The sequence below is a fragment of the Pseudophryne corroboree genome, chromosome 2 (assembly GCF_028390025.1).
Source record: "Pseudophryne corroboree isolate aPseCor3 chromosome 2, aPseCor3.hap2, whole genome shotgun sequence".
NCBI lineage: Eukaryota > Metazoa > Chordata > Amphibia > Anura > Myobatrachidae > Pseudophryne > Pseudophryne corroboree.
Genome location: NC_086445.1, coordinates 1,024,494,306 through 1,024,518,049, shown reverse-complemented (window position 1 = coordinate 1,024,518,049; position 23,744 = coordinate 1,024,494,306). Strand labels below are relative to the sequence as shown.

At 46.6% G+C, this 23,744-nt stretch overlaps 1 protein-coding gene across 2 annotated transcripts in view; it reads left to right on the top strand.

Annotated features, from left to right (window-relative positions):
• GPA33 (glycoprotein A33) overlaps nt 1-23,744 on the top strand; it is a 99,423-nt gene that overhangs the window by 5,641 nt on the left and 70,038 nt on the right. The window contains exon 1 of one of the 2 annotated variants that reach the window (XM_063956735.1): nt 20,357-20,470. The exons of the other annotated variant lie outside the window; for it this stretch is intronic. Coding sequence (XP_063812805.1) covers nt 20,359-20,470 — 112 coding nt within the window. The 5' untranslated portion in view covers nt 20,357-20,358. Of the gene's footprint in view, nt 1-20,356; nt 20,471-23,744 lie in introns of those variants that run through there. 2 annotated transcript variants of the gene reach the window in all.

Sequence of the window (23,744 nt, the reverse complement as noted above, 5' to 3'; positions counted from 1 at the left end):
CCACCCTAGGGGGTGTTTCCCAGCGCGCCCTAACCTCTGGTGGGAAAGGGTATAATGCCAATAACTTCTTGGAAATTAGCAGTTTTCTATCTGGGTTAACCCACGCTTCGTCACACACGTCATTCAATTCCTCTGATTCTGGAAAAGCTACAGGTAGTTTTTTCACCCCCCACATAATACCCCTTTTTGAGGTACCAGCAGTATCAGAGATCTGCAAAGCCTCCTTCATTGCCGTGATCATATAACGTGTGGCCCTATTGGAAAATACGTTTGTTTCTTCACCGTCGACACTAGATTCATCTGTGTCGGTACCCGTGTCGACTGACTGAGGTAAGGGACGTTTTACAGCCCCTGACGGTGTCTGAGACGCCTGAGCCGGTACTAACTGGTTTTCCGGCCGTCTCATTTCGTCAACTGACTTTTGTAATGTGCTAACATTATCACGTAATTCCATAACTAAAGCCATCCATTCCGGTGTCGACTCCCTAGGGGGTGACATCACCATTACCGGCAATTGCTCTGCCTCCACACCAACATCGTCCTCATACATGTCGACACACACGTACCGACACACAGCAGCCACACAGGGAATGCTCTAATCGAAGACAGGACCCTCTTAGCCCTTTGGGGAGACAGAGGGAGAGTTTGCCAGCACACACCAAAAACGCTATAAATGTATATAAACAACCCTAGAAGGTGTTGTTTTTGATATAAGCGCTTTTAATATATCAATATCGCCAAATTATGCCCCCCTTCTCTTTGTTACCCTGTTTCTGTAGTGCAGTGCAGGGGAGAGTCCTGGGAGCCTTCCTCACCAGCGGAGCTGAGCAGGAAAATGGCGCTGAGTGCTGAGGAGAATAAGCTCCGCCCCTTTTTCGGCGGGCTTTTCTCCCGGGTTTTAAGAAAACTGGCCTGGGTTAACTACATACATATAGCCTTAATGGCTATATGTGATGTATTTATTTTGCCACTAAAGGTATTTAATATTGCTGCCCAGGGCGCCCCCAGCAGCGCCCTGCACCCTCCGTGACTGAATCAGTGAGACGTGTAGCAACAATGGCGCACAGCTGCAGTGCTGTGCGCTACCTTCATGAAGACTGAGGAGTCTTCTGCCGCCTGCTTTCCGGACCTCCGTCTTCAGCGTCTGTAAGGGGGATCGGCGGCGCGGCTCCGGGACGAACCCCAGGAGGACCTGTGTTCCGACTCCCTCTGGAGCTAAGTGTCCAGTAGCCTAAGACTCCAATCCATCCTGCACGCAGGTGAGTTGGAAATCTCTCCCCTAAGTCCCTCGATGCAGTGATCCTGTTGCCAGCAGGATTCACTGAGATTTAAACCTAAAAAAAAACTTTTTCTAAGCAGCTCTTTAGGAGAGCCACCTAGATTGCACCCTTCTCGGACGGGCACAAAAACCTAACTGAGGCTTGGAGGAGGGTCATAGGGGGAGGAGCCAGTACGCACCATGTGATCCTAAAAGCTTTATTTAGATGTGCCCTGTCTCCTGCGGAGCCCGCTATCCCCATGGTCCTGACGGAGTCCCAGCATCCACTAGGACGTTAGAGAAAAATGTTTATTGTGCAGTCGGCGAGGGCGATATTGCTTCATGCTGTGATTGAAAGGTTTCATACGTCTTGTTCTACACTGTAAGATTGGGGTTTACGTTTTTATCCCTTGCTTTGGCGGTCACATCATTCGCTGGCCTTCATTCATTCGCTGGCTGTCATTGTGGCTGCGCTGGAGACTGTATAATGCAGCGGGATTGGTAATATATTCTGTGTTTATCTACCTCGGGCTACCTGTGTTTCTGTAATTCCTTGTTATAATATTTACCATAAGACCAACCTCCTGAATTTATATTTCTTCTAGCAAACACTGGCTATGTCTTACAGGTGTAGCGTTCCTTATTACAATACTATCTGCCTCTTGCTGAGGGCGCCTGACTGTGGAGAATAAATCTGATTTCAGTTATGGGAGATGAATCCTGTTTGGAATATATCGGTGTACAAGACGCTGTCACTGCTCGGCCCTGTCTCTCCATTGGCCCCATAGAATGGCAGATTCTATGAGGATTAACTGTGCCATAGGCGGTGATACCCATTTTGCACTAAAATGCCGGCTTGCACCTGGGATTTTGTATACAGGTCCAACCTGGGTGTGATACGGCTGAGACCCCTTTCAGAGTGGCGGCTGACGTCACTGGACACATGAGCGCTTGGAGAAGACATCATCTCCTTGCGCCGGCCTCCCCATGCTGTAAACAGGTACTGGATTGCATCGACCCAGCTTACCCATCTACACTGCACTGTTATCCTGGTCCTTCCCGGGACCAACCCTGCAAGCTAGCCGGGTTGGATTCCCAGCTCACTGGACCTGGGTTAACCCTTTCCTACTGAGCTGCTCCCGGGTTAACGCGCCAGTGGAAAAGGGGTATTACAACATGGGCAGCCGGACATGGCTAGTGATTGAATAGCTTGTTGGGTCAGCTCTCCCTCTTTTGGACCCTAATACCTTCTGTTCTGTGCTGCAGGGCGCTGCGTTTGCGCTGAATCCTTTTCTGGGCTTCCACTTCCAGAACTGACGCTCCAGCCGGGGCCTTACTGCACATTCATCGTCGCTGGTCCGGAAAAGTGTCCGGAGTGCATAGAGAAGAAAAAACCTTTACTATAAGACCCGACAACCGAGTGTTATACCCGGAGTTGCATTCTGCACCCTGAAGGGGCATTGTTGGCGTTGGCTGTGTTTTTATAATACTTTTTATATCTGGAAATTTGTTCATTTTATAACATGATTATTGTGTAGGGAACGGTGTCTTTTATTCCTTACGCTTCCTGTATTGTCTGTCCTGTAACAATCTATAGGAAGTTTTATTTTACTGTGTTCTGTGGGGTTGGGAATGGGATCTCGGCGGTCAGCATACTGACGCTGGGATCCCGGGCGCTAGAATGTTGGCAGGGGGGCGAGCGCAATGAAGCCCCTTGTGGGCTCGCTGCACTTGCCATGCTGCGCGCACGGTGGCTCTCTGTGCTCGCCAGAGGTTCTATTCCCACTCTGTGGGTGTCTTGGACACCCACTAGTGGGAATAAGCCCCTGTTAGCCGGGATTCCTGACCACTGGGATCCCGGCTGCCGGCAATAGAACCACATCCCGTTCTGTGGGCCTAATTCCGCATGGATCTCAGGCAGCTTTGCGAATGCGATCTATAGTAATGTAAATGCAGTAGGAGGTGTTACACACTGTCTTGGTGCATTTGCGATCCCAGCAATGCGACGCGTCACAGCCTGTCATCAACATTTTGAACATCACAACATAGGGGTCAATTCTATTCAGCGACAGTTGAATAGCGCCAGGAATTAGCTCCCGGCGCTATTCAATTCCGCTCCAGTTAAGTCGGCGATGGCCCGTTCTCGCCGACTAGACAGGTTGGATTGTTGGGAGAACAGGCATTCTCCGACTTAACTCCCCGGTGCGAGGCTGATTCCCGACAGAATCAGCCTCGCGGCAGCTCTTTTGTCGGGTTTCTTCTCTCATCCCCTGGGGATGAGAGAAGAATTCCCGACAACTGAGGGTCACTCATTGCTGTATTCAATAGCGCCGGGAGCAAAATTCCGGCGCTATTCAACTGTCCGTGAATTGAATCGACCCCATAGTGACCAATGGACGCGATGTTCCCTGCAGACTGCCAGCTGAGTAAGCCTCCACTTACTCAGGCTGGCAGTCGCAGGGCGGCTTGCGAAGCCAAGGAAACTGTCTCGCTTCTGCCTTCGCAGGCACTGCTTGCCTGCACCAAGAACCGCTTGTGTGTGTGTGTGTGTGTGTGTGTGTGTGTGTGTGTGTGTGTATAATATATCTGTGGGAAATTGATGTATAAAGTCTCAGTATGCCTGGGGCAGCCAATAAGACACTGGCTTTCTGTGCAGTAGACAGAGAAGGTAGTTACTGACTGGTTGATATTATTGAATAGACGTTTGTGCTTCCATGTCGTGTGAGTCAGTGAGCCTCGCTGCTGTCATCCCCTTGTTCCCTATTGAAACTGCACTGAATGAAAGTCCCTAACAACAAATCACGCAGGAATGCAGGAAATAATGCTATTTTGTTTAAGGTGTGTTAGGGACTGTCTAAGGCACTGGCATATCTATAACTGGTGCACATAGGGGGCAAATCACCAGGAAAATGGCTGCTGCGCCTAGGGAAATGTGTGCAGTGCGGGTGTGGTATAATAGAGCTACACAAATTAAATAGGAAATCAAAAGGTCGACAGTAAAAAGGTTGACTGATTCTACACCCATTATAGATACTTACTGTGTGCTTCAAGCCCATGTTGGCAGTGCAGCACAAATCACTGGGAAAATGGCGCATTTTCCCAGCGTTTGGTACATGTGCACCAGGAAAATTGCTAAGAAACTGTCCGCCGTGCCATTTTACCGGAGCCCTGTGCGTTTGCAGTAGACTGGCCAGTGAGGTGGAGTCAATGGCTGGGGAAGCACTGGCAATGTCAGAGTTGTTTATAGCTTTTGTATTTAATATAAACCTTTTTAGGGATGTGGTTTTGTGACCTGCGGATCCCAACGCCAGGATCCCAAACACTGAATAGCCTGCCGGTTGGCATGCCGACCAACAGAGACTATTCCCACTCGTGGGTGTCCACGACACCTATACAGTGGGAATAGAACCCATGGTGAGCCACTGAGCCCGTAAGGGGCTTCGTTGTGCTTGCCCCCCCGCCAGCGTCTGTATGGTGACCGGCGGGTCTCCCAAACAACGCCATTTTTATAGTCAAAACTAGAGTATACCATACCTCCCAACTTCTAAGTTTGGGGGGGGGGGGGGGGAGATCAGGTGTAACCTCGGGGAGAAGTGGGCATGACCTCCTGAACTGCGGACTCCCTGCGGGACACTGCTGCCTGCGGGAGGGACAGCGTCCGAATACTGGGACTGTCCGTCTGGATTCGCGACAGTTGGGAGATATGGTATACTGGAGTATGTTGGGAGGCTCTGCTTCCCCTACCTGCACGTCACTGACTCTGGCCCATGGTCTAAGGCAGGAGTGGGCAAAATATGGCCCGCAAGACTATCCTTCCCGGCCTGCTGCCTCCCGCCACTGAGCAATGACAAGCGGCCTGACAGGCTGCTTGTCATTGCGCTGCAATATCTTCCAGCCGCGGCAACCACTGTGGAGAGAGAACAGGTCACGATGTGCGGGGTGCAGAGGCGTATCTAGGGTGGGGCACGTGCCCTGGGCGCCCTGGCAGGCCCAGGAGAGGGGGGCGCCGCCGTCGTCTAGGGCATCATGCCCCACTCGCCCCGTTAACCCTAAATGTGAGGGGAGGAGAGCGCAGCGTCTCTCCCTACCCTCACCGCCGCTGGGAGCACTAGCAGCGCTGGCTGCCAGCAGCGCTGCCGTGTCCGGTCTCCGGCGCTAGCCAATCAGGGCTTGCGGACCGGCTCCTGATTGGCTGCCGGTCCGCGAGCTCTGATTGGCTAGCGAACCGGCGCCAGACAGCCGCCGGCGTCCGGAGACCTGGAGCGGCGAGGGAAAGGAGAGGCCCTGCGCTCTTCTCCCCTCACAGGTGAGTGACAGGGGTCCGGCACTGTGGGGCACTGTAACTGGCACTGAGTGGGGCACTGTAACTGGCACTGAGTGGGGCACTGTAACTGGCACTGTGGCCCATTTTCAGTGGCCACACCCCTTCTGGAGCGTAGCCACACCCCTTCTGGTGTGTGACCACGCCCATTTTTTCGCCGCACGCGCCTTTTTAGTTTTGTTTTTTTTTTAAGGGGGGGGGGGGGGGGGCGCCATTTTCCATCTTGCCCTGGGCTCCAAAAACCCTAGTTACGCCTCTGGCGGGGGGTGTACTCTACTGTAGCTGGACAGAAAGTCTGACCTGTGTCAAAGTCAGAAAAATATCTCTATGTACACTACCATATTTGCACCTCACACAGGTCCGTGCTGCGCATGCGTACGCTCTCCCGTACGTGCGCATACTCACAGTCGCGGGCACCCGCAGGCGCATGGTATGCGTATTTACGGTAGAGTTTATGCGATCGTAGCGTGCGACTCAATCATTACATATTTTCACTAATAATGTATTTTGTAGATCATGGTCCCTTTGATAGATTCTGAAAGTTTGGTTAATATAGAATGTTTATGAACAGAGGAATCCCTCTTTGTTTGATACGAAGGGTCAGACAGGAGTAATACAGTGGTGTTTAGTATCCATCGGAAGAATATTTAATTAGAAATATTCCGGTGTTGGTTTGAAGCAGATCAATCGCTCGTGCGAATAGTTATGGACATAAGAAGTTTGTGAACATTTACTTTATTTGCACTTTATTACCCATGCGGCGGGAAACCCAGTTTCCCTCCCACCTGAGCAGTTGGAAATAGTCACAGCCCACCTGTATGAATCAACCTATGACCTTTTGTTATAATGCGAAGCCGAATTCCTGTGTCCAATGAACAATGAGATTGTAGGGACCATTGAATTGTATTGTGTGTGGGGCATAAATAGGCAGGCCGACCGTATCCAGTTCACTCTCTTCAACGGTTCTCATTGCTGATAATCGGGAGCTGGATATCGAGGCGCATGCGATCGTTTCCCCTTGTGCGTAAGTTTTCTCCGTAATCATATTGTCTTACTGTGATCTCTCTCTCTCTCTCTCTCTCTCTCTCTCTCTCTCTCTCTCTCTCTCTCTCTCTCTCTCTCTCTCTCTCTCTCTCTCTCTCTCTCTCTCTCTCTCTCTCTCTCTCTCTCTCTCTCTCTCTCTCTCTCTCTCTCTCTCTCGTATTTTCCTTTAATTGTATTGTATTTCCTGTGTAGTTTATCTGGTTAGTTGGTTTATGTTATATTGTAGTGTATCATTTGTACTGTGATTCCTTTTGCAAGTATAATAGTTATAATACATATAATAGGTTTTGGACCCTAAGCCCAGGTATCTGTGTATTCTTTATAGTGTTAAGTATTCTCTGAGCGTCGGTGACGCTCAAGCAGCTTTGTAGTTAATCAGGTTACACCAGGTTGCACTTACACTCTGTCTCCACACTAAGGTATACTGTGTATCTCATCGTTAAAGGTATAGATATAAAGGTTTAACGTTGTAAGCGTCTGCACCGCTGGTGATCTCCTCGTGGTCCCGAGCGTACGCTACGCTATAGCGAATCATTACGTTAGTCGGCAGCCAATAGCGTGCCTGCCTGTGATCACTGGGCCGTAAGCGAACGTGACGCTTGAGCGTCTCGACTACGGTTGAGCGATCGCTACACAACTTGCGTACCCTTACGGTACTTCTTACGTAGATAGCGTACAGTGTTCTTAGACCTCTTAAAGTGTTTTATATACGATAAATATTTAGCTTTATCAATTGGCGGCTCGCCCGTCCTTCACATATCTGCACTAGGTAGATCAGCAGACATTATCCCTCAGCAAAGGGCGGGAGGTTGTATCCCTCGTAGTGCTGACAGGATAAGCGTCTGCTTCGCTTAGGTAAAGAGTGCTGAAGGAATCCGGGAACCGGAGGTAAGAACAAAACGCTAGTGCCTTTTAAAACTGTTTATTTTTCTGTCTTGCGTACACACGCACGCACACATATATATATCTGCATTTCTTTTTCTTTTTCATTTTCGTATATCACTCTCCTGTCTGCCAGTTTTATAGTTGATAGAAGTGCTAAAAAAAAGATTTGCCGTTATTTCATAGTTTAAGAGTAAAGGTAATATAGTTAAAAGATAGACAAACACACAGTTTCGCCTGGGAGATAAGGCGAAGTCAGTGTGTTTGTGTGGTAGATGATCAAGGATCATCTACATTGATAAAAGTATAAATTGTGTTACGGTGGATCTTTGCTTTGCGTATACGTGTCTCTAACAAAGACTTGCGTACGCAATCCAAAGGCCGACGCACGCAGCGTATATTACGCAACGGAGCGTCCGGTTACGCCCACGTAGCTCAAGTCACGATAAGTTGATGTTTAACGCAAAGCGATAAATAACGCGAGGCGAGAAATAACGCAAGTCTATTTTTGGGTGTCCGAAATTTAAATTAACAGATCCTGCTCCTAATTGGTAACACACCTGATCTGAAGAAAAATTTCTGCGCAGAAATAGAAACAAAAGTGTACATGTGATGAGTGAGTGTTTTTACAATTTTTAAAGGTTGAACCACAAGAAAAGTCGAGTACTCGTGAGGTACATGCGTGTAAGTGAAGGAATTCGCAGTCGTAAGTTTCGATTCCATTGGTCTTTCCGTACATAAGCTTAGTTGTTTGTGTACTGAACGACTGGACCGCACGTAAGTGTGTGCAGTAGTTAGTAATCTGACCTAATACCATTAGAGTAAAGGGGTCACAAACGCTATTTGTACACTCTAACGTGATTTGTGTAATTTTTTTTATTTTAAGGGAAGTTTGCTGCTCACTCAGGAACTATCCAGCAACCAATAGTTACTGGAAAGAGTAAGTGTTCTTCGGATAACCCTCGCAGGTTCCAGTAAATAGAGGTTCAGGTCGCAGGGGCCCTAGGTCGAGTACGCCAGCACCATATCGGTGTGATCAGGTCGTATTGGTCGGCGTGGGCGAGTGAGTGGGGTACTCGGTAAACCGCCACCGTCAGCCTATTGTTGACATTTGGTTTTGCGTAAAGGGTTGGCTAAATAAAGCAACACTTTCGAACTATGGGGGCCACTTGTTCAGGTAGGGGGCGATCAACCTCGGTTCGGGTTGATTCAGTGGTCCGACCAATTGGGTCGGCCAGGTATATAATGTGTGAGAAATATGGAAGTCACACAGAAACTTTATGTGATGAATGGGAGAGAATGACTGTACATGACGGGGAGAAATTCCTAAGAGTAGGGAGCTTCAGCTCAGAAGTGTTACAAAATTTAAGGAGGAGGATATGTCTCATAAAATCAACAAAGAGACGAATCCAGCATTATGATTATTTACAGTTGTGGCAACAGGAAGGTGAGATACAGAGAGGTTTGGCTCAGGCGGCGGGATCTGGCTCTAACAGAAAACTGATTGCCACGGCCCCACCGCCACCATATATATCAGGAGAGAAGTTGATTGCGGAGAAAGACGCACTAAGGTGTAACACAAAATCACTTAGTAACTGTGTAAATGTTAATGATAATGTTAACCCATTAACCCATGCAAGTATTAACCCGTGCAAGTTGTACCCTGTTTTGAACTTTCCTCAGGAGTGTGATCAAGAGGACGAATCGGCAACGATTTCAGCGCTCTCTCTAGCAGCCACCATAGCAGAGACCACAGTAGGCACAGCTCCACCCACCAGATTAGTAAAGGCCCCTAGCGGAGGGATAGGTGAGGTCGTATCAACTGGTAAGTACGGCACCATGCATTATGCTGAAACTATTTCACCACAGCCTGTAGAATCTACACCGAATGAGGTTGTTAGAATTACACCTGTTAGAGTAATAGCAGTGCCAAATGGGAAAACAGACGCATCAGGAGCCACTCCCATTAGGAACATTGCCATGTACATTCCATTTTCCCGAATGGAATTAAGGACCATAGTGTCTGAATTTCCTGACCCTAGAAAAGACTTAGTTGCCAGTCAAAAATACATCAGAGACTTAGGTAACACTGTAGAGCCCAACAATAAAGACTGGCAGATATTGCTGAGAGCATGTTTACCCTCAAATGTCGACGCAACTCAATTTTTAGCTGATTGCGGACTAGATCATGATGTACCTCTTACAGATGTGTACAACCAAGATAATGTGAAAAGAATAAACTTGCAGTTAAAAGAGTATTTCCCAGCAGTAGCTAAATGGAATAAGATATTCTCCATTAAACAGAAGGAGTCAGAGACAGCTGCAGAGTATTTTCACAGAGCATTATTAGAAATGGCAAAATACACAGGCATAGAGGACATTAAAACGGACACAAACCATCGGGAAGTAGCAGTATCGGTACTGATGGATGGTTTAAAAGAGTCATTGAAGACTAGGGTACAGACCACACAACCATGTTGGCGAGGTCTGTCTGTGGCTACTTTGAGAGAGGCTGCTATTGATCACGATAGAAACATCACCAGACACAGGGAACAACAAGGTGATAAATTAATGTCCGTAAGTATACAGGCTCTGACCACAAGGCAGCCTTTGTTTGTATCACCAAATCCTGTGGGTAAGTCAAGTATGGTTACTTGTTATTCTTGTCACAAACAGGGACACATGGCACGAGGTTGTAGAGTAAAGAATCCACGAAACTCATACCAACCCCCTAGACAACGACACGACACACGACATTGGGAGCAAGGTCCGCAGAAACGGAGTTATGAGCCACATACAGGGGAAACAAAAAGATATCCCCCAAACAGAGACTGGCATGCCTCTGGTAGTTCCCAACTATCTCCCTCACAAGTAGTTGCTGCCAGCGGGATTCAGGGAGGTCACCATACCCAATAGGGGTGTGGCCATACCTGTAATCTGCAGCCAGTAAAATTAATTGCCAACCTTGGAAGTGAACCCGAGATCGCAATTAATGTAGCTGGTAAAACTTTAAACTTTCTTGTAGACACAGGGGCGGCCAAGTCAGTGATAAATTCGACAGTGGGCATGATAACCACTGGTAGGACAATTCCAGCCATGGGAGTAACAGGAGTAGTCCAGCACTACCCTGTTAGCAAACCAGCCGAGATTACAATAGGGCCTTTGCATACCAAGCATTCCTTTTTGCTGGCTGCATCGGCACCAACCAATCTCCTGGGGAGAGACTTACTGTGTAAAATGGGGTGCGTCATTTATTGTACTCCTGAAGGTGTATTCTTGGACATACCTGAGAAACACGCTCAGGAAGTGCGAGACATGTTAGACTCCCCATCAAAATTAATGTCACATACCATTATGACAAATAGGAATCCATCCCAAATAGAAGAGATGACATCTCAGATACCAGAGTCACTTTGGACAAAAGACGGACAAGACACTGGATTAATGGCAAACGTAGCTCCAGTAGTTGTACAAGTAAAAGATGGTAGGATAGCTCCAAAAATCCCACAGTACCCTCTGAAGCCAGAGGTGGAGTTAGGAGTTTACCCAGTAATAGAGCGCTTGCTACAACAGGGCATTCTGGTAAGAACGTCCAGCACTGCCAATAGTCCCATCTTCCCTGTTAAAAAGAGTGGGGGGAGGGGTTACAGACTAGTGCAGGATCTAAGGGGGATTAACAAAATAGTTGAGAGCCAGTTCCCCGTAGTGCCAAATCCAGCTGTCATCCTAATGCAAATCCCTCCCACTGCCAAATTTTTCACTGTTATTGACCTCTGCTCCGCTTTCTTTTCGGTACCTCTGCACCCTGACAGCCAATATTTGTTTGCATTTACATACAGAGGAGTCCAATACACATGGACTCGATTACCCCAAGGTTTCATAGATAGTCCAAGTATATTTTCTCAGGCTTTGCATGATTGTTTACAGTCTTTCCAACCAGACAGTGGATCAGTATTGATACAGTATGTGGACGATTTATTACTGTGTTCAGATTCACTGGAAGCATCTCTGAAGGATACGAAACAGCTCCTGTTTCATCTTTCAGACACAGGACACAAGGTGTCCAAAGACAAGTTACAATTATGCCAAACTAAGGTAAAATATTTGGGACACTGTCTAACACAAGGACTGAGACACCTGACCGCTGATAGAATCCAAGCAATTAGAGACATGACTCTGCCACAAACCCAGCAACAGATCAGAACGTTTTTAGGAATGTGTGGGTATTGCCGTAATTGGATCCCAGGGTTTTCCATTTTGGCGTTACCTTTGCAGGAAATGGTCTCCTCAAACAAACCTGATAGGATTTCGCATACAGACAAGTCCGAAACAGCATTTGAGAGACTCAAACAGTGCCTAACGCAGGCACCAGCACTAGGTATGCCAGACTATGGGAAACCCTTTGAACTATACGGAACAGAAAGTGCTGGTTGCGCGGCAGGTGTACTAACCCAAAAACACGGTGATGCCAGCAGGCCAGTTGCATACTACAGCGCTCAGCTAGACACGGTAGCGCGATCCCTCCCCACATGCTTGCGAAGCGTTGCTGCGATAGCATTGCTAGTGACAAAAAGCGAAGATGTCGTGCTAGGCCACAACCTCACAATCCATACGCCACATGCAGTATCAGCCTTATTGAATTCTGCCCAAACCAGACACGTCTCATCAGCGAGGTTTACAAGATGGGAATTGGCACTAATGGCCCCCGTAAACATCACCATAAGGAGATGCAGTGCATTAAATCCTGCAACGTATCTCCCAGGTGTGCCTGGTCAGGCACAAAGGGTGGAAGGTGAGAGTGATGGGGAAGGAGGATTTAATACAAAGGAAGATACACATGATTGTATGGAATATTTGACCCAAAATTTTACCGCAAGGCCTGACATCAGTGACAACCCACTGGAAGATGCAGAACTCACGTTCTACACGGACGGTAATTGTCATAGACAGTCAGACTCGGGAGACTTGTGTACTGGATACGCAGTCGTAGATGACCAAGACACCATAGAAGCGGAACCGCTAGGCCCACCTCACTCAGCCCAGGTTGCTGAACTGGTCGCCCTAACCAGAGCATGTGAATTGGCTAAGGGTAAGTCAGCCAATATCTACACCGATTCTAGATACGCATTCGGGGTAGTCCATGATTTCGGAGCCCTATGGCGTCTCAGAAATTTCATGACGGCCGCTGGTACACCGGTAGCGCATGCAGCTCACATAAAAAGGCTTCTAACAGCGATACAGGAACCCGACAGAGTGGCTGTTATCAAATGTAAAGCACACACATATAGCCAAGACCCGGTATCACTTGGTAACAGCCGAGCAGACGAAGCTGCTAAGTTAGCAGCTGCTACCCCCATACAGACAGACACCACACAATTGATGGTATTTAATACCATTAACACACAGAAGTTGTGTGAAATGCAAAATTTGTGTTCCACACAGGAAAAGGCAGTCTGGAAGGCAAAGGGATGTGGCCAGGAGTCCTCAGGACTCTGGACAGATGGACATGGTAAACCAGTGGCCCCCAGAGCATATCTTCCATGTCTGGCTGAAGCAGCTCACGGGCTGACTCATCTAGGCAAGGAAGGGATGTGCAAATTGGTGAGAGCATATTGGTGCGCCCCAGGATTCTCCTCTCATGCGAGTAAAAGAGCAATGTCATGCCTTACCTGTTTGAGAAAGAATATTGGAAAGGCAATACCTACAGAACCATCCCATATCCCACCTGCCGGCGGCCCTTTCCAGGTAATACAAATTGATTTTATACAATTACCCCCTTGTCGGAATTTGAAATATGTACTTGTTTGTATAGATGTTTTCTCAAATTGGGTCGAAGCATTTCCTGCGGCTACAAATACCGCTATGTTTACTGCTAAGAAAATTGTGCAGGAATTTGTATGTAGATATGGTATCCCTAGAATAATCGAAAGTGATAGGGGTACCCATTTTACAGGTGATGTCTTTCAAGGAATGTGTAAGTTGATGGGAATTGATAGCAAGCTGCACACTCCGTACCGTCCACAGGCGAGTGCGAAGGTCGAAAGAGTGAACAGCACTATTAAAAATAAATTGAGTAAAGTGATGGCAGAGACAGGATTGACATGGCCAGAAGCTTTACCCATTGTATTGTATAGTATCAGAACCACTCCCAGGTCCCCTCTTAATCTGTCTCCCTTTGAAATCTTGTTTGGTCGGCAACCGCATGTTATGATTAACCCTCAGGATGATTTGAAATGTAACAATGAAGTAACTGTAAAGTACTTGATTAACATGAGTAAACGGTTAAGGAATCAAAATGATAATCTGAAGTTGGTGATTCCTGATCTACCTGATAGTAATTGTCATGACATTGAACCTGAGGATTATGTAATGATACGGAATTTTCTACGCTCAGGTTGCCTTATTGACAGATGGGAAGGACCATACCAGGTCTTATTGACTAGCACTACAGCATTAAAGGTTGCTGAGAGAGAGACTTGGGTCCATTCATCCCACTGCAAGAAGGTTGCTGATCCAGAGAAGTCCCGTGATAAGGAACAGACGGTAGAGGTTGTATCACTAGAGTGTCTGTTCCAGGAGGACTGAGGCGGCACCTGAGCCTTGAAGACCGAGAGCTGTTGTCGACTCCCCACTCCCTTTTATTATTTTCCTCCACTTCCCATCCCCTCTCCCTCAAATTTCTTTTTCCTCCTTCTCATTCTTCTCCGTTTCCTCCTATAAGATGGACTTGCCCCAAGAGACTCTGATCCGGATTTTCCTGTTGACCATGATGTTGACCAGAGCAGTCTGTTCCGGCGAGAGTACCATGGAGGTCGATAGAGGTTCTGGAATGGGTTCTGATGATAAAGATGGAGGCGTAGTTTTCCAAGATCAACCTAACCAACAAGCAAAGGCGAGTATCAGAAAACGATCCGATAGCATTGACCATAGAAGAAATTGTGACGGATTGTTAGCTGAGGAAAACTGTATCTGTAGGCTCTGTAACAATGTCATCGAAGATGGGTGCATTAAGAAATGCCAATCCAGTTTTAATATCCATATGGACCGGCATCCATTGAGTGACTATCACTCCTTAGTGGGTAATGTGTTAAACAAAACAGATTGTTGGGTATGCTCTCAAGTACCTCAAGGTCATAGCAAATCAGGGCTAGTACCATTTCCTTTAACGATAGGGGAGGTACTTGAGTTAAATGGTGGGAGACCGGTGGACAGGAGGTTTAATATCTCCAGCCCTCCTAGTTTGAAGCTCCACCAATACCATGTGGATAGGTCCCTATTATGTTTCAACATCTCCAATCCCAGAAAGCCGGGAAATTGGGAAGTGTCATGGAGTAACCACACCATGACCTTTTCGCATAGAGCAGATAGAATGCCTACAGATACAGAGCTTGTACGCCACATAGCCAGTAGAGGAAAATCTTTCCGGTATAGGTACACCTTAGGAAATAGGATTACGAGAGTTGGAGAAGTATCACCAGGATACTGTGCACATATCATACAACCTGATACGTGTATTAAGCAGATGGAAGAATTAGGGTTAGGAGAGTTCACCTGGAAGGTGTGTAATATGGTTATGTCCTACTCCGTCCCATATGTTCTCCCCGATGATGCATATTTCATATGCGGGAGAAAGGCGTACAAGTGGCTTGCCCCAAACTCTGAAGGATTGTGTTATATTGGAAAAGTATTGCCTGAAGTAATGACTGTAACACATGATAAAATGAAAGACATACACCGTGGTGCCCAAGCTCCTTATACTCACACCCACTACGAGCACGTTGTTAAAAGGCACCTGATAGAGAAGACAGAGCATCCGGCCTCTGATCTGATAAGTGAATCCACCGGGATTCAATTTTTAATTGCGTTAGATTTCACCCGCACCGCTAGAGGAGTGCTAAATTATAAATACATATCGGCGCTCGCAAATTTGTTAGATAATATCACTGAAATGTATGATGACACGTTTAGATATACTGGAAGGGAACTTCAAGCTTATAAAACGGAACTGGTGCAGCATAGAATGGTTCTTAATTACCTCACAGCAGTGACAGGCGGATATTGTGTTACATTGGCAACACAGTACGGCGTGAAGTGTTGCACGTATATCACGAATAGCACCGAGGATCCGGTCGAGGTCATAGACCAAAAGATGGACGATATTCTCCAATTGAAGTGGGAATTTCGCCGAAAACACAATCTCACTCTTGCTGCTGTAGGTAATGAGCTGACTGGTTGGGTGTCATGGTTGAACCCGCGAAATTGGTTCTCCGGTTTGGGAGACTGGGCTCAAGGAGTCATAATGGATGTTGGGAAGTTTCTCCTATGTATCTTAGGTGTTGTCATATCGATTGGATTGATATTTAGATGCGGTCAGGCTTTAATGAAGTGCAAACATCGTACCAGGGTAATGAGTTTGAGGAGTGAGGAAACTGTAATTAACCAGGATTTGATTTATGACCCAATGATAGAAATAATGATGTAATGAAAATGCGATTATACGGTCCGTTTCTTTCACCTGTTTTTCTGCTTTTCTCCAAGATAAAAAGACCCCCTTGGACGAGGAAGTTGACGAGACGCTATACAGACAACGGATAGACCAAAGAAGAAGTTTTGACCACTTGAGATACGGACATTTGATGAACTTTGCCATGGATCCCCAGTTTCCCTAGAATTCTTAAACTTACGCTAGCCCAACATTTTTTTTGTAAATCTAATGGCATTGACAAAGCTTTTTGCTCACACCTAATGGGCAACACAGCGCAAAGAAGACGACTTTCAACTGATACCGAACAAAACTTCAACCGACAGATGTACATTAACCTGACATAGAATACCACCGCATTTACCGTAATTATGTCTTTTCTTCATTTCTTCAACCCTCAGGTAATGACACACATAGTATAGGGAATACAGGCACAGATATCAGCAATCGCATATTCCCCCATTCATGTATCAACTAAAATGTGCTCCCCATTTTGTTCAAAATCCGAAAAGAGCTCGGTAAAGTTTGACAGCCCATCCACAGACCCGTACCACGGGATAAGAAGGAATTCAAATGTATACTTCGCAATACCTCGAAGCTTGATTTACAACACGTACGGCACGATGATACATGGACTCATACACACATGCTTCTGCTATCTCACTAGGTCATACCCTCTTCCCACCTACTCCTCTCTCCTCCCTTACCCAACCATGGAAATGAATTAACCCCTGACATATATTTTTCTCCTTTTGAAATGTTTTCAGGAAGTGGCAGTTATTATTGACTGCCAAAGGGTGGACTGTCAAAGTCAGAAAAATATCTCTATGCACACTACCATATTTGCACCTCACACAGGTCCGTGCTGCGCATGCGTACGCTCTCCCGTACGTGCGCATACTCACAGTCGCGGGCACCCGCAGGCGCATGGTATGCGTATTTACGGTAGAGTTTATGCGATCGTAGCGTGCGACTCAATCATTACATATTTTCACTAATAATGTATTTTGTAGATCATGGTCCCTTTGATAGATTCTGAAAGTTTGGTTAATATAGAATGTTTATGAACAGAGGAATCCCTCTTTGTTTGATACGAAGGGTCAGACAGGAGTAATACAGTGGTGTTTAGTATCCATCGGAAGAATATTTAATTAGAAATATTCCGGTGTTGGTTTGAAGCAGATCAATCGCTCGTGCGAATAGTTATGGACATAAGAAGTTTGTGAACATTTACTTTATTTGCACTTTATTACCCATGCGGCGGGAAACCCAGTTTCCCTCCCACCTGAGCAGTTGGAAATAGTCACAGCCCACCTGTATGAATCAACCTATGACCTTTTGTTATAATGCGAAGCCGAATTCCTGTGTCCAATGAACAATGAGATTGTAGGGACCATTGAATTGTATTGTGTGTGGGGCATAAATAGGCAGGCCGACCGTATCCAGTTCACTCTCTTCAACGGTTCTCATTGCTGATAATCGGGAGCTGGATATCGAGGCGCATGCGATCGTTTCCCCTTGTGCGTAAGTTTTCTCCGTAATCATATTGTCTTACTGTGAGCCATCTCTCTCTCTCTATCTCTCTCTCTCTCTCGTATTTTCCTTTAATTGTATTGTATTGTATTTCCTGTGTAGTTTATCTGGTTAGTTGGTTTATGTTATATTGTAGTGTATCATTTGTACTGTGATTCCTTTTGCAAGTATAATGGTTATAATACATATAATAGGTTTTGGACCCTAAGCCCAGGTATCTGTGTATTCTTTATAGTGTTAAGTATTCTCTGAGCGTCGGTGACGCTCAAGCAGCTTTGTAGTTAATCAGGTTACACCAGGTTGCACTTACACTCTGTCTCCACACTAAGGTATACTGTGTATCTCATCGTTAAAGGTATAGATATAAAGGTTTAACGTTGTAAGCGTCTGCACCGCTGGTGATCTCCTCGTGGTCCCGAGCGTACGCTACGCTATAGCGAATCATTACGTTAGTCGGCAGCCGATAGCGTGCCTGCCTGTGATCACTGGGCCGTAAGCGAACGTGACGCTTGAGCGTCTCGACTACGGTTGAGCGATCGCTACACAACTTGCGTACCCTTACGGTACTTCTTACGTAGATAGCGTACAGTGTTCTTAGACCTCTTAAAGTGTTTTATATACGATAAATATTTAGCTTTATCACCTGGTAGATGTCACATCGGGCATCGGGCGGAGACTTGGAGTTGGGGGTGGAGCCAACGGCAGCACTCTGTCTCAGACCCCGGAGATTTAAATGAAGCTGCACTGTCTGCAGTGGGGGAGTGGTGCACTGTCTGCGGCTGTAAGTCTGCCAGTGCCCAGTATGCACGGGGTTGAAGGGGGAGCTGCTAAGTGTGCCGAGGGAGGGAGGAAGACGCTTATAACTATGCCCAAGGAGGGAGCGGGGAAGATGCTGAATAACTGTGCCCAAGGAGGGAGGGAGCGGGGAAGATGCTGATAACTGTGCCCAAGGAGGGAGGGAGCGGGGAAGATGCTGATAACTGTGCCCAAGGAGGGAGGGAGCGGGGAAGATGCTGATAACTGTGCCCAAGGAGGGAGGGAGCGGGGAAGATGCTGATAACTGTGCCCAAGGAGGGAGGGAGCGGGGAAGATGCTGATAACTGTGCCCAAGGAGGGAGGGAGCGGGGAAGATGCTGATAACTGTGCCCAAGGAGGGAGGGAGCGGGGAAGATGCTGATAACTGTGCCCGGTAACTGTGCCCAGGGAATGGATTTCTTTCTTTCTTTTCTTTCTTTCTTTCTTTTCTTTCTTTTCTTTCCTTTCTTTCCTTTCTTTCTTTCTTTCTTTCTTTCTTCTTTCTTTCTTTCTTTTCTTTCTTTCTTTCTTTCTTTCTTTCTTTCTTTCTTTCTTTCTTTCTTTCTTTCTTTCTTTCTTTCTTTCTTTCTTTCTTTCTTTCTTTCTTTCTTTCTTTCTTTCTTTCTTTCTTTCTTTCTTTCTTTCTTTCTTTCTTTCTTTCTTTCTTTCTTTCTTTCTTTCTTTCTTTCTTTCTTTCTTTCTTTCTTTCTCTTTCTTTCTTTCTTTCTTTCTTTCTTTCTTTCTTTCTTTCTTTCTTCTTTCTTTCTTTCTTTCTTTCTTTCTTTCTTTCTTTCTTTCTTTCTTTCTTTCTTTCTTTCTTTCTTTCTTTCTTTCTTTCTTTCTTTCTTTCTTTCTTTCTTTCTTTCTTTCTTTCTTTCTTTCTTTCTTTCTTTCTTTCTTTCTTTCTTTCTTTCTTTCTTTCTTTCTTTCTTTCTTTCTTTCTTTCTTTCTTTCTTTCTTTCTTTCTTTCTTTCTTTCTTTCTTTCTTCTTTCTTTCTTTCTTTCTTTCTTTCTTTCTTTCTTTCTTTCTTTCTTTCTTTCTTTCTTTCTTTCTTTCTTTCTTTCTTTCTTTCTTTCTTTCTTTCTTTCTTTCTTTCTTTCTTTCTTTCTTTCTTTCCCCATTATTCATATGAGAATAATTAACTATATAATGCATACATGTGGGGGGGGCTCTTCTCCTTGAAAGCACTTTTTTCCGAGTTCGGGGTACCAATCGCTCCGGATAAATGTGATGGTCCTTGCACTCGCCTCTCGTATCTAGGCATCGAACTGGATACTGAGGCGGGATGCTGCCGATTGCCCTTAGACAAAGTTGCCAAGTTGCGTGTGTGTATTGAGAGGGCATTGGCAGCTGGCAAGGTTACCTTGTGCCAGTGCCAATCCCTTCTCGGTCTTTTCAATTTTGCATGCAGGGTCATTCCCATGGGTAGAATCTTTTGTCGCAAATTGGAGCGGGCGACGGCTGGCGCTCGTAAGCCGCATCACTTCCTTAGATTGTCATCCGAGATTTGCAGGGACCTGCGAGTTTGGGATGCCTTTCTGCACGAGTTTAATGGCGTAGCCATTTGGCTGTCTGATGCGGTCCACAGCCCAGGTATCCAGTTGTTCACAGACGCGTCGGGTTCCTGGGGATACGGTGCGTACCTCGATGGTGCATGGTCCGCTGCCCCTTGGCCGGTCTCCTGGTTCCGGCAGGGCTTAACCCGCAACCTTTTGTTGCTGAACTGTTTCCCATTGTCGTTGCATTGGAGCTGTGGGGGGAGCGGATCAAAGACCAGCACGTGGTCTTCTGGTGTGACAATCTGGGCGTGGTTCAGGCGATCAATGGGCAGCGATCTTCCTCGCTTCCAGTTCTTCGCTTGTTGGCCGCCTGGTCTTGCTCTGTTTGCGTCTGAATGTTCACTTCGTTGCGCGGCACGTCCCAGGGGTTGACAACAGCATTGCCGATGCTCTCTCTAGACAACAGTGGGCTCGGTTTCGCACGTTGGCCCCTGCTGCAGCGCTTACAGGTGACGTATGCCCTTCTCATTGCTGGCAGGTTATATGGCTGGGATAACTGCGTTGGACAGCCAGTCGGTGGCTCCAGCCACGCTGGTGAAATATCGGGCGGCGTTCCATCGATGGGAGGCATTCATTGCGCACAGGCGAAACAAAGGTAAGCCTTCCTTTCGACTACTGTTGGCTTTTGTCTGGCGTATATATGTACGAAGCTGGGAGGTCGCGCGCTGTTGTCAGCCAGATGCTGGCAGGTATCTCCTTTTTTCTGCACTTACAGGGTAGCCATGATTTAACTAAAAGCTTTTTGGTGAGACGCTGTTTGCAGGGCTGGACTCGTGGCACTCCTGTGTCTGTGGACAATAGGCGTCCTATATCGGTTGCGCTGCTGGGTCGCCTGATGGAGGTCTTACCATCCGTTTGCGATTCTCAATATGAGGTGTTGCTTTTCCAGCTTGCCTTTGCTATGGCTTTTTACGGAGCCTTTCGGATCGGCGAGTTGGTGGCCCCCTCCAGGTCCGCGGCCCCTCCTTTGCTTGAGTCCCATGTGTTGCTGGTGGATGCGTTACTGTGCAAATTAAGCCGTTCTAAGACGGATCAGTTGGGGCGTGGGCATTGGATTACCTTGCCTGCCTGCCCTAACACTAGCATCTACCCCGTAACCTTGGCACGCGTGTATGGTGACTCCCGGCCACGTGGTGGCGGAGCGTGGCTTGTCCACCTCGATGGGTCACCTTTGACGTATCAATTCCGGTGGGTATTTAAGCAATGCATCCTTGTGTTGGGATTGTCGCCATCACTGTATGGTACACATTCCTTTCGTATTGGTGCTGCGACAACAGCTGCCTCATTGGGTTTTTCTGAGACTGAGATTAAAGTCGATGGAAATCCAATGCCTACAAGCGCTATGTCAGGTGATTCCATTGTCCAGTTTACGGCAGGCCGCCTTCTGGTTTGCCTCAAATTTTTCTTGTTCTCCTTGGTATCTTTTCAGTTCACTCGTGGGATGACGGGATGGCGTGCCGGCGGGTCGGTGTTGGGGTGCCCTCGCCAGCCGCTACATTTTTGGCGGGCTGTGGGAGTGCCTTGGCTCTGACTCGTTGATCCGTATTTTCGTCTCTCCTCGACTGGATTCGACCTGTAGCCTTTTTTGGCCACTCGTCACCGTTTGTACGGTGGGGTCCCGTTGGATTTTGCCCTGCTTTTCTCCTGAGATCACAGAGGGTGCTATTGGCCTGCGCCCTCTGCGGCAGGTTTTGCAGGTTTTCACTTCGGGACAGGTCGTTCTCCTCCCCACCCTTTACTCGTTTTTAGGACGCCCATTTCAGTAGACCTGACGGCGTCTCTTTTTTGTCTGAGGGCATTTGTTTAGGTTGGAAGGTAGTTTCTGAGTTTTTTTTATAGGTCAGTTTTAGTTAGTTCATTGTTAGTCATGGTATGGTGGCGGCACCGGCTCCTTACAGGCCGGTGTGTGGCGGGAAAGAACGGCAGTTACAGTGGCTATTGCGCTGCTGTTTGTGGGTGCGCTCTTTGCCCAATACATCGTATACTCTGGCCCTCCTTACCGGGGGTCATTGGGGCTCGGCTGTCTGGCCGGCTCTATTATGGTGTATTGGGGAGAGAGTTGGAAACTCGGCACTTATTGGCGTAAGCCAATGAGATAAAGAAGTCATGTCGTGGACATGCGTAGCAGCAATAAGTCGTAAGGTCACTGTTGGTCTGGCCGTTCTTTCTTATTGACACCATACTTAGTTTAAATATATCATAATAAATGACGGTTGACCGATTTTTTTTAATGGCATTTCAGTGGTTTGTGTCGTTATTTCTGTGTCATTTATTTCTAGATAAGTTAAGTTAGTTCACAGTTATTGTGTAATGATGTCATGCGGTCCGACATCAGATGATAGAAGCTTTATGAAGAGCGCGTGCGAATAGCGCAAGCGAGCGTAAAATTCTCGGCTGTTAGGATTGCATGGGCTTTACACAATGTTTCGGTTACTTAACAGTTAATAGGCTTGGGGGGGTTGGTCTTAATTAGAATAGTGGGAGTGTAGGGAAGAGCTAGCAGACATTTTGTGTGAGACAGGATATGCTTTCTGTCTCTTTCTCTCAGGATTTTCCCACCCTCCCTCCCTGAGTCACGTTTTTCCCCACCCGTTTTTCTTTTTCTTTGCCGGTTGGGGTTTGTCAACCACTCTCTGTGGCGGGAAAGAATGGCAGTTACAGTGGCTATTGCGCTGCTGTTTGTGGGTGCGCTCTTTGCCCAATACATTGTATACTCTGGCCCTCCTTACCGGGGGTCATTGGGGCTCGGCTGTCTGGCCGGCTCTATTATGGTGTATTGGGGAGAGAGTTGGAAACTCGGCACTTATTGGCATAAGCCAATGAGATAAAGAAGTCATGTCGTGGACAAGCGTAGCAGCAATAAGTCGTAAGGTCACTGTTGGTCTGGCCGTTCTTTCTTATTGCCACCATACTTAGTTTAAATATATCATAATAAATGACGGTTGACCGATTTTAATGGCATTTCAGTGGTCTGTGTCGTTATTTCTCTGTGTCATTTATTTCTAGATAAGTTAAGTTAGTTCAGTTATTTGTAAGGTTATTGTGTAATGTCATGTGGTCCGACATCAGATGATAGAAGCTTTATGCAATAAACAGGCCGAGCAACCGATTATTGGCAAATTGGCCCAATCATTGTATATAGTGTGTATCTAACTTGAGTCAGGATTAGGTTATGAGGTGTCTGTCTATGTAGAGCACTAGTATGAAAGCTACGTGGGAGATGGCATTGAAAAGTGACTTCAAAGTAGAGATGAGGGGCTCTGTTTTGCTGAAAACCGAATACACTCGATTTTGGGGGGTTTTGAGCCGTACAAAGTCCTGGTTCAGGTCATCTGCCAGGTTCTGATCTGAAAACCATATCTCTTGTGTTTAGGATTGTATGCAACTCCCCATCCCCCCCCTCCCCCCTTCCTCATGATTTCAGGGGCCAATTCACACTAGAAATGACTGGAAATTAATGTTTTTGATGTTAATAATACTGTAGGAATAAAATCAGGTCCAAGTTACATGATTTTAGGTGTGTGTGTGTGTGTGTGTTTTTTTTTTTTGTTTTTTTTTTTTGTTTTTTTAATTTTGAGGAAGATCAGAACCAGAACACTGAAGTTTGGTCCTGCCAAAACAGCATCCATTCAGAACGTTCGACAGTGTTAAGGTTGACCACTATTGGTCGACATTTACATGGACAAATGGTCGACACATGAAAAAGGTCAACATGGATTTTTTTTTTTTTTATTAGATTTTTAACTCTTTTTTTTCATACTTTACCATCCACGTGGACTACGATTGGGAATAGTAACTGCTGTAAAAGTGGAGTGTAAGGGTTGTTTCACTCTCCGTTTTCCCCGGATGGCAATAAGCCTGACAAATGT